The 12,092-nt window shown below is 37.6% G+C and overlaps 1 protein-coding gene across 1 annotated transcript in view; it reads right to left on the bottom strand.

Moving 5' to 3' along the window:
* Positions 1-4,347: 4,347 nt before the first annotated feature.
* LOC140244592 (growth hormone-regulated TBC protein 1-A-like) overlaps positions 4,348-12,092 on the bottom strand; it is a 79,458-nt gene continuing 71,713 nt past the window's right edge. Inside the window, exon 7 of the mRNA XM_072324214.1 lies at positions 4,348-4,759. Coding sequence (XP_072180315.1) covers positions 4,670-4,759 — 90 coding nt within the window. The 3' untranslated portion in view covers positions 4,348-4,669. The remainder of the gene's footprint in view (positions 4,760-12,092) is intronic.

Raw genomic sequence — 12,092 nt, forward strand, 5'->3', positions numbered from 1 at the left:
TCTGAGGTTTACTGTATTGTTCACATTTTGTATATTCAACAATACTTAACATCGATTTTACCGATTCAAATTTTTACAGTGGTTGTTTCTACCCCTAACTCATATGTTAGAACTATTTTAAAGCACTAACGCTGGGTTTTTGTTTCATATGAACTATTTTAAAGCACTAATGCTGGGTTTTTGTTTCATTTGCAAATGGTAAATTATGCCTTTAACTTAACACTCAAGAACATTCTGGGATATTCTTTCATGGGAGAACATTCTTATGCAAACAAAATGCAAACAATACCTTCTTTTGTTTTTATATTGTCATATTGAAAATATGTGATCCGCCACGACAAAAGGATCCGAAAGTTGCTGACAGCTGAGCCAAGGAAATCAAGTTTGAAGTGAGATCATCAAAATCGGTCAAAACCATCCAATTTGTGTTTTTGGCATAATTTTGTTCACGTATATAGTCTAATGTTTCGTCTATCATCTGCTACATGAGCAAAGGAAAGGCAAGAAATTAGCGTTTTTCTGGGCCATGATTTTCTGACTTTCCACGGAAGAGAAACGTGTTTGAAGATTTGGATTTAGCTCCGCACATAGACTCCGCCCCTAGCAACGAAGGAGTGATCTTATTAGTCAGTGCGTGGCATCCTGTTACTGACTGGTCCATGGACCGCTAGCGCTAAGCTTGAATGAACATCGCAGAGGTTGCTAGGAGCATGCCTCCTATTGTTACTAGGTGAAAACTGTCTTACCTCCATGATCACCATTACATTGGAAGGAAAACTTTGAAGAAGATTTTCTCGAAATGCTGATTTCTGAGACCACTCGACATGCTTTCATAAAATCATCAATACCTCCACAACCGAGTACTTTTATGAGTCGTATTATATATGAAATTAAAGCTGAAGAGTAAGGAAATAATGTCTTGTCCCCAATTTTTGGATAATTTTGTTATAGCAGGTCACATATGACAATGTTTTTACAAATTTATGTATTGGTATTGTAATGCTTTAAAAAAAAAAACTAAGTGATTAATAATTTGGTACACTTACAGAAATATGATTTGGGAAGCAGCACATGATGACATTGGAAAGAACTTTACAAATGACACACCAAAACTCCATCATCTTCATAGTAAGACTTATATCTCACTCAATACTGTTTTGAACCCCTTCAAAGGAACATTCAGTATGTTTCTTTCCCTACTCATCATCATTGTAATTGGCAAGATTTGAGGAGCAATGAGGCTTATGAATGATCTCATCACCAACTCAATAATGAGTGATAAATGATTCTGTTCAATCTCTAAAGTTAAATTTCACATTCATGATAGACAGACTATCAGAAGAAAGAAAAGTTTGTATTACCTGTCAAAGCATGGGGCATTAGAACCATATACATATTAACCTACTTTTAGCAATGGTTTCAACAACATACAAACCTTTTTTATGTTTCTTTTACTCTTTAAGTTCACACACGTGCACTATTGTTTCATATTTAGTCCGTATCAAGAAAGAAATGCACATAATCATTCCTAGGAACCAACTGGTAATTGGCACAAAGTCATCTGATTCATGGACCTTCAAACAAGGGACAGATAAATACAGTGAAACCGGTGGGTTGAATGAATTCACGATATGCAGATTACACGGACAAATGATTTATATATACATATATAAATATATGTGCCATTATATGTGGCCTACTGTGTATCCCAAAATTATTCAATGTATTGCTGTCCTGTGATATTTCCTTCCCATTTCCTTGCTCTGAACAGTGTGGTCTTTATTGCCAGTGATCTCTATCTTTTTTTTTCTAGTGCAGCACTAATACTTTGTGTGGTGATCGCTAAAATTATAACATGCTCATTTCAAATAAAGTATAGAGGACCGAATACATATGTTCTATATAACAGTATGTGTTAAATACCTAAATATCAAACGATAAATGGTAGATCTTGGGGTGAACTACGCAGATATTAGACCCAACAAATAGATTTTTACTTGTACATGTACTATATGCGAGTACATACATTGTAAACATGGATTTACATGGATTTACTACATGGATTTCTGTGAGGTTCTGACAATATGTAATCATCCATGATAAATATCATGACAGAATGAACTATGGCCACTAATACATAGTTCATTATCTTTATGAAATCCAATCAATATTGCCTACAAAAAATAGTTCATTGCATGTACATATACATGTCACATTTGCAATTTTGGCAGTGTAGTCATACATTTATGGCATGTACCTGGATTGACATTTGATGGGGTAAAAAATAGCTTTATTAGATACAGAAATGTTCAAAATATTGGGTATGTTTTTGGATCTTTTTTTTAAAATTCTGAAACAAGTCTATTGCCATGACATTGTAGTGTAAATGGTCTTCAGTGAGTTGGTGCAATCAATTCCCTGTGTTTTACTGGTTGGTCAAGATGTTGATTATCACTCATACAAAAGACTTTATTCTCATGTGCAAAGCCTCTACATGCAATACACACTACACTAGGTAGGCATATCAAATATTTCATTAGAAATGTGAAAAGACAAGCCTAACATCAATTGGTTATTCACTGAGCCATGTTACTCATACTCCACTTCAAGTAACAATTCATTACAAAACATGGAAAAATATCAAACACTGTAAAAAAACACATTTCTCATTCACTTCATCATCAACATAACAATGGTGTCCATTGTAACAAAACACATTTCCTTTTAATATGATATCCTGCTAAGATTTTTTTTCTTTTCATTTTGAAAACTCAGAAAGTGTTGATCATAATATTGGGTGGAATTATTCAGCTTTGTTCTATATTTGGAAATCTGAAGCCCTCCCCCTTTTTTTGTGAGTGTGTGTGTGTGTGTGTTGGGGGGGGGGGGGCAAGTAAACCATAGACAAACCTCTCAAGGCACCTGTTAGGGCAACATATATGAAGAAATTCTTCTGACACTAGCTCAACACCCGTAAGCACTGTCGTCTTGGCAACACAGTAATGCATAATAAACTTATTCATAACAAAAATGACAATATCATGGACTGCATGTTCTAATATGAAATGATGCTACAGTGAATCATGTGAAATAATCAATTCTGTCACTTTGGCACTCCAAGATGCACTGATAAATGCTTCTGTCACTGTCATCACACATCTAAAAAGTATTAACTCCAATATGTTAGAGAACATAACTACAAACTCACAAACAAGAAGTTGACTGTACCAATTACATGGAAGGAGGTGCTCTTTGAACTGTTTATTTTAAGCAAGGTGTAGAAGCTGTAAGATAGCATGAGAGCTAAAGAGGTTCATGTAACATACATACATACATGAATAGCTGACTGCTTACAGATTTACAAAAGCATGCTGACAAATATCAAAATATTTGCTCTCTGAACAAAGCATGCCACTAACAATCATTATTTCTGGTGTCTTTGAGCACCAAAGATAACAACTGAATTTCCAGCAAAACCTGATGAAGCCATCCAACAAAACTCATCACACATTTAACACCGACAAGGTTTAGTCACTTGAGAGACACAAAACATCACATTGTCTTGTTTTCCCTAACATACAATTACATCTTCAAATTAAAAAAAAAAGGGGGAGGTATGGAGAGGCTGACTTTTTAATCAGTATTACTACAACTAATTACTATAAAAAGCAAAGGCAAAATAAAAAGATGAAAGCCTCCATTCAACTTAATGAGTCAACCCAGTTTTAACTACGGTCAATGTGGTAAACTTCACACATTGTAATGTATGACTTATATTCTCTGTGTATTATATTCAATTGGCAAATTTGTAAAGAGCACATAAAATATTGGGGTCTGAGGGGAAGCAGTTCTGCATACAAGACGTGATGAAGTTCTGCCTACACACAAGAAATGGATTAGCAGGATCTATGTGCATTCATATTATTTTTCTTGAATATTAACTTTTTCCTCAAACCTTTGAGGAAGTCCAAATATATCTTTGACCATACAAAGACTAGAACATTTTATGCATGTCTTTCAAGAACTTTGCTCTTAAGCCTCAAATGAATAAGCATAAATTCTGTATTTGCCCTATGTATCTTACAATTTCCATTCATGTGAAAATGGACAAGAATTGATACAGTAAAATAAAGTATTATTCTGAGTAATCACGAAGTTCATTCTCATTTCAGGCCTGCTGATCTAAAACAACATTTTATACTTGATAGCACACTTGGCGGGGGGGGGGGGGGGGGGGGGGAATTATTAGAATATTAGCTGTTATGTTCTGCCCAAGATCTGCAAATGATTGGCAGGAGCACTAATACATTTCACAACCAATTAAATGTATCTTGACCTATTTGATAATCTGTACAATCTTATAAATATATGTCACATGGAATGTCGCAAATTTACTAAGAATTACATAGCATAAAGACATATATAGAGACAATCATCTCACACAAATTATACTAACATGAAACAACACATAGCCATTACCAGAACTTCTTGTGACCTCAGAACAACATTGAAGTAAACTTGATTTTGATCCATTGGCTCTCTGGAACAACCTTCTATCATCACATAGTGCTGCAAGAAGCAATTTTCCTTTTTGTCCATGTTTTTCTTTGAAGTTTTTTTTTTTTTTTTTCTATAGATCCAACCTCTGACCATAAAGCACCAAACCTTGCTATGGACCCTGCTCCACTCTCTGCCTGCACAAGTACCGGAGCTTTTCGATGGTTCCACGCTTTAATGGCTGAGAGTCTTCAAACACGTGCTGAGCAGTAGAGAAGAGGAAAAACAAATTAAGAAATGTTAAAGGTTTTACTCATCCCTAGCAATCTTTGTTACCCCAAACCATGAAATGCCAATAGATTTTGCTATACAGAACATAGTATGGATTTCACATAGTAGTACACTTTCCCAGGTAACTAACAATGCACTCACTGTGTACAGCCATACACCTGTATTTACACCAGTTTTTATATGTTATTCTACTAAATCTCAAATATGTAAAGCTGCTTTCCTTCTTCACCATCGTTGTCTCTTTATCTTGAACTATCTTTTTTAACACTCATAGTGTCATAGTCATAGTGAGTAATACCCACGTACAAATAAACCATAGAATTATGAAAGTATATTAATATGCTTGACTACTTTGGAATGTCCATTTTCATACAAGCTAACGTAAAATACTAATTATATGAAATTGCATGTAATTTCACTCTGTTCTGTATTGAACTGTGTTTTTGTGATGAGTTATGAGATGTGCCACATTTACATTGTATTGTACAGTGGTCTGTTGTCTATGTAGAGAGGAGAGTACTGTTGCAAAGCAGAAACTTCCCCTCAGGCCTTACTCTGTACTCACTTTCAGTTGGTTTATTGTAAAATAAGGAAGACATGAATTTAAGAAAATAACATCTAGAAGGGTTCATCAAAATGTTTCATAAAGAAACTACTTCTTGCCATGCTTTTCATCTTCTGCATTTATTCTTTTACACGAACCGAACTGAAGAAAAAAACTTCCCTCTGGCATACTAAATAGGTAGAAAAGTTTTTAACACTAACTGAGCGTCTTGAATTGTTGGCACATAATGGAGGAAGTGATGAAATCATACCAAAATACACGAATGAGACATTTCACTTCCACACCATTAACCCTTTAGCAATCAATGGCGAGTTAACTTGCCGGGCTCCGCACCGCATTCCAGCCCAATGGCAAGTTAACTTGCCGAAATGCACGCCTGTCTATGATCGTGAATAGAAGCTCTGTATACTGCCCTTGCGCGGTGAAAAATCTGCCATTTGCTTGTTCCCTGCATGTGCTTATATGTAGACACCAAATACGATAGGGGATACCATTGAAAATGATTGGGAAAATTGTTAACAAAACTCTCTATCCATTCTAAGGCATCCCTGTGCTTTGCGAGGGTAGCATACTGTATACGCCATGCATTTAGCGAGTCTGAGTTCCTGACAATTTCGCAAGTGGTTAACTTCGAGATTGTGAAGTACAGTGCATGAGGAAAGGAGAAAAATATGCATGGACGTCACATTCAATATGTTTTAAAATTCACAAATAGCACCCAACTCGTGAAATTCGAGAAAAATTCAGCATATACAGTAATTACATGTGAGTCTGTGGGAGCGCTGCAATATCTTAAGTTTAGCTAGTATCAATTCTCATTTGCTAGACCGAATATTTATTTTTCTGTCATCTCCAGAGTAAAATAAAGCTGATAGCATGAAAATATGACTATCGGAGAACATCTTTTATACAGGAACATTTCTCATTCGGTCAACAAAGCTCTCCTTCCACACAAATTCATTGCAAGTCTCGACTCGCTGTGCTTCACGAGTGTAGCGTAATTACGTGTGAGTCTATGGGAGTGCTGCAGTATCATTAAGTTTAGCTATCAATTCTAATTTTCTAGACTGAATATTCATTTTTCTATCATCTTCAGGGTAAGGCCCCAGTCACATATAAACACGGATCCTCAAGGATCTACACGATGATCCGGGGAGTTCCGGGATAGTTTCGACCTCGATGGAGCATCGACGAGCGTTGATATGACTGTACACACGATATCAACATGGCAGCTACACGGATAAGGCCGAAAGAGTGCGGCGTCTACATGGACCAACAAGGCATCTACACGGATCAACACGGCAGCTACACGGCAGCCACACGGACCCTCCCGGATTGCTCTGCCAACAAGGCAGTCCCCAGATGATGCCGGATGTTTTTGACTGTGACTGGGGCTTAAAATAAAGCTGACAAAACTAGGACTATCACTCAATGTGATTAATACCCCCACCTATAATACCGAGGAAGTCACACTGTAGCTCAACCAGCAATAACTTTGTATGCTCTTTACTAAAAAAAAAAAAAGTAGTTACCATGGCAAAGCACTGTTCCAACATTGAATGTATGTTTTGCTCACTGATAGTCACATGTGCCATATCTCAAGTCAGATGCTCAAAACGTGAGGGAGCAAGATAAGAAAATCTGCAATTTCAATGATTTTCATAAAAATGCTGTTACCATGGCAACACAATTTTTGACATGCTAACAAAAAATGAAGTTTGCACAACTTTATATCATAGCCATCACATGTGCCAAATTTTAAGACAAATGCTCAAAAGCTGAGGGAGTTAGCTGAATTCACATTATCGCATGATTTTCATTCAAAATATGCTGTTACCATGGCAACATATTTTTCAACAATGACAAAAGATAAATTTTGCACATCTGGGTAACATAGTGGTCACATGTGCCAAATTTGAAGCCAAATGCTCAAAAAACTGAGTTAGCCAAACCAAAATGTTAATATGATTTTCATTCAAAATAAACTGTTACCACGGCAACACATTGTTCAACAATGACGAATGATAAAGTTTGCACTTCTTCGTACTATAGCGGTCACGCGTGCCAAATTTCAGGCCAAATGCTTAAAGACTGAGGGAGTTAACTGAATCCACAGTATTTTTGTATGATTTTTAATCAAAATATGCTGTTACCATGGCAACACATTGTTCAACAATGACAATAAATTTGCACATGTATGTACTATAGCGGTCCCATGTGCCAAATTTCAAGCCAAATGCTCAGAAACTCAGGGAGTTAGCTAAATCCACAGTATTTTTGTATGAGTTTTCATTCAAAATATGCTGTTACCATGCCAACGCATAGTTCAACAATGACGCAAGATAAAGTTTGCACATCTATGTACTATAGCAGTCACATGTGCCAAATTTCAAGCTAAATGCTCAAAGACTGAGGGAGTTAACTGAATCCACAGTAATATTGGATGATTTTCAATCAAAATATACTGTTACCATGGCAACGTATTGTTCAACAATTACGAAAGAATAAGTATGCACATCTATGTACCATAGTGGTCACATGTGCCAAAATTCAAGCTAAATGCTGAAAGACTGAAGGAGTAAGCTGAATCCACAATATTTCTGTATGCGTTTTACTAAAAAAAAATGTTGTTACCATGGGAACACATTGTTGACAACGACAAAAGATTAAAGGCATAATTTACCATTTGCAGATGAAACAAAAACCGAGCATTAGTGCTTCAAAATAGTTCTAAAATGTGAGTTAGGGATAGAAACAACTAATGTAAAAATTTGAACCAGTATAATAGATCTATGTTAAGTATTGTAACAGTTAAATATACAAAATGTGAGCAATAGTTATAAAAAAAAAATGTATCCAGACTAAACCATCTAGAGTTATAGTTTAATGAAAAAAAAATAATGATATCTCCTTATATCTTAGGCTTTATTGCAAAAATTTTACATGGTAGGATGCTTTGTGATACAGCTGACCTACACATGCATCAAATGTGATATCTTGAACATTTTTTAAATCACTGCTCCCAAAGGTAAACAGGACCTTTAAGTTTGCACATCAACACACAATAGCTGTCACATGTGCCGAATTTCAAGCCAAATGCTCAAAGACTGAGGGAGATAACTGAATCCACAGTATTTTTGTATGATTTTAATCCAGAATATGCTGTTACCATGGCAACGCATTGTTCAACAATGACAAAAGATTAAGTTTGCACATCTACGTACCATAGCGGTAACATGTGCCAAATTTCAAGCCATAGACTGAGGGAGTTGGTTGAATCCACAATATTTTTGTATTCTTTTTTTGTGAAAAAATGCTGTTACCATGGTAATGCATTGTTCAACAACGACAGAAGATGTGTTCTGCACATCTACATACTGCAGTGGTCGCATGTGCTAAAACTCAAGTCAAATACTCAAAAACTCAGGGAGTTAGGCCAATTCACATATTTTTGCATGATTGGTATAAAAACTGCTGTTGCCATGGCAACAGATTTATTCACAAACAAAAAAAGGTGTCCTGCACAACTATACATTACGTGTACATTGATCGTATATCCCAAATTTCAACTGAATTGCTATAAAACTGAGATAGTTCAATCCACATTTTGTAATTTTAAAAAAGAATTTGCCGTTGCCATGGCAACACATGCAATGCTAACGAAAAAGGTGTTTTGCACATCTTCCTTTGATAGTGGTCACACATGCCAAATTTGGGGTTAATTGCTCAAAAAATGAGAGAGCAGTTCGATCAAAAAAGTTTTAGTGAAAATAGAAAGATTAAACGAGAACTGACCGTTCGAAGTTTGAGATTTATTTTAATGAGTAATTTGAGGGGAGGTATAATATGAGATCCCGCTCGCGCATGCACCAATAATATTCAAAGCAACAATGTGCCCACAGTCACAAGAATCAGGAGATAAAACTACGAGAACTTACTGAAGTTTGAGTAATCCCAGGGAGGGAATAGGGGGGCATATTATACCTCCCCTCAAATTACTCATTAAAATAAATCTCAAACTTCGAACGGTAAGTTCTCGTTTAATCTTTCTATTTCAATTTGTAATTCTCCGTATGGCATAATATGAGAATTCAAAGACACTGTGGGTACATTGACATGCAAAAAGATGTGTATCAACTGATACCATCAAAAGAAAGATTAGACACACTATAAAATCAAATCACCTGGTGTGGCTGTTAATCTGTTCAGTTCAACCAGCAGGTAAATGTCTTTACTCTCAGGTAGTGTGTACTGCATACTACATTGTACATCTGTTGGCATTCAGTGCCCTAACACAGCCATATCAAATGTTTGTCTTTCTAAGGGCTTGTTGTAATATTTGCAGAATGTTTTTTCCCCGAGACCAGCCGGCTTTGCTTAGAATCTCATCGACCGGAACCTCACTCCTCTTTGTGGCAGAGGTAGCTGCCGCTCTTGTTGAGTGAGGCTTGAAAGTGTCCGCGTCAATTCCAGCTGAGGACATCGTGGTACGGAGCCATCGCGAAATCGTTTGTCTTGTCATATGCTTGTGTGGTTTACGGTAGCTGGTGCAGATACCGAAGCACACACAAGCGCCTGTCAGCTGGATAGGCTTTCAATTTTATATGTCTGCAACAACTTTTATTTCTTGGCTGGTGTTGCTTTAGCAAAGTGTCAAAAGGAAAAACAATTACAGAAGTCTCTTTCAAAATCATGTTGTCCAGAGATAAAAGAGATAGAGATTGCACCCTTTGTGCAGTGACAAGCGCCATTAACATGACCACCTTTAGCGTCAGTAGCATAAGTGAAAGTGAGTTTGCTGGCGACATTTTTCGGAGATAGTTTAACACCACTTTAACATCCCAGATGTGACTGTATCTTGCTAATGGAGGTCTAAGCTGGAAAACTCCTTTGAAAAACTGGCATATCACGGGATGTGATCCCACTGTGTGAGAACAATCAAGCACCACCAGAGTAGATAGAGCACTTCTGGCTGTATTTAAACAACTGTAACTCGCTCCTTGTTGGTGAAACAACTCTGTGAAGAAATCCAAAACCAGGCTTGCGGTGGTGTGAATGAAGTCAACCCCTCTGCGTCTGCAGAAATCTTTCCATTTTTTGGTGTAGACTCCATATTGTGTCTTGGTTGAGGATCTCCAAGATGCTGAAATAATGTCAACTGTCTTGTCACTCAGGCCTCTGTTTTTGTACTGTCTCCACAAATCCTGCAACATAATAATTTAAGACGGTCATTAAGAGGATGTGGGGTATTGGAGACTGGCAGCTTTAACAGATCTCTGCTCTTTTTCAGGCAAAGGGGCTCCCCAACTATTAGCCCTTTAAGTCGTGGATACCAAGCTTGTGTAGGCCAATTGGGAACAACTACTAGCCCTGTTGCTTTATCTGCCTGTACCTTTTGTAAGCATTTTGCAATTAGACAGAAAGGCAGGAAGGCATAAAACTTCAGTGGACCCCAATCTGTTAGAAAAGCATTGACTGATTCTGCTTCTGGCTCTGGATATCATGAGATATATCGAGGTACTTGTGCATTCAATCTCGATGCAAAGAGATCAATTGTAGATCAAATGTAGAAATGATTTTCCCAATCACTCTGGCAACAATGCGGACTGATGGCTTATTCTGCCCAAGAAGGTCTGAACATGCCTCAATTATCTCTTCCTCCTTACTTTCTGGGAGTGAGATGGTCATTGCATGGGAGTCCAAAGTACTAAGAACTGAATTATTTGAGTTGGTTGAAGTACCGATTTCTCAGGGTGAACAAGGAAACCAAGCTGAGAAAATAAGCTTGAACTGCTTTATGAGTAAGCTCTGCATCTTTTCCTATTATGATGGTATCGTCCAAGTACCCGACAACCACATGCCCTTCCTGCCACAGGGAAGCAGAAACTGGTTTGAGGAGTTTAGTGAATAATCTAGGGGCTGTGCTCAGACCGTTTGGGAGGACCTTAAACTGAAACAACTGCGATTGCCATACAAACTTCAGGTATTTCTTATGGCTAGGGTGGATTGGGACAGAGTAATAGGCATCCTGTAGGTCGACTGAAGAGAGGAAACAATTAGACGAGATCAAATCCATGGCTATGTGAATACCATCCATTTTGAAATGTTGGTAACTCATGTACTTATTAAGATCAGACAGATTAAGAATTATTTTGAGGCTGCCATTTTTCTTAGGCCTTGTGAAAATGTTTGACACAAATTCTCCACTGCCATGTGTACATGGTATGGTTCAATCACGTTCTTAGCCACAAGTTTTTGTATTTCTTCCTGAATGGCTTCTCTTTCTTTGTAGTCTTTCTGATATTCAAAGATAGGTTAGGATCTCGATGGTGGTCCAAGTTCTGGGCCAAACTAAAGTTCATACCCCTTTTGTATAGCTGACAAAATGAACGGGTCGGATGTTATTTTACACCATTCATCATAAAATTGCTTCAGTCAACCTCCAACTTGAGCATTATGCATAGACTGAGAATTTGGATAACTTACCTCTTCAAGGCAAGCTCCTGTTAGACTCTTCTTGGAGCCTGGCCTGGCCCTGGCCTCTGCTGTGAGGGGTGGGGCGGCGGTCTGCTCTTCGTGGCTGGAGGTGCCGCTTGGCGTCTGTGCGTCTGCCCCTGAAAACGTGCCCCTGAAAAAGGCCGATTTGAGGTCCCTGACTGAGGCGTATCCCTGTGGGATGTCCAGCCTGCATCTAAATATATCTGTTGCGTGAATATGGGTGAAAACCGCGACACCCTCG

Source organism: Diadema setosum, chromosome 21, assembly GCF_964275005.1.
Source record: "Diadema setosum chromosome 21, eeDiaSeto1, whole genome shotgun sequence".
In the NCBI taxonomy this organism is placed as follows: Eukaryota; Metazoa; Echinodermata; class Echinoidea; order Diadematoida; family Diadematidae; genus Diadema; species Diadema setosum.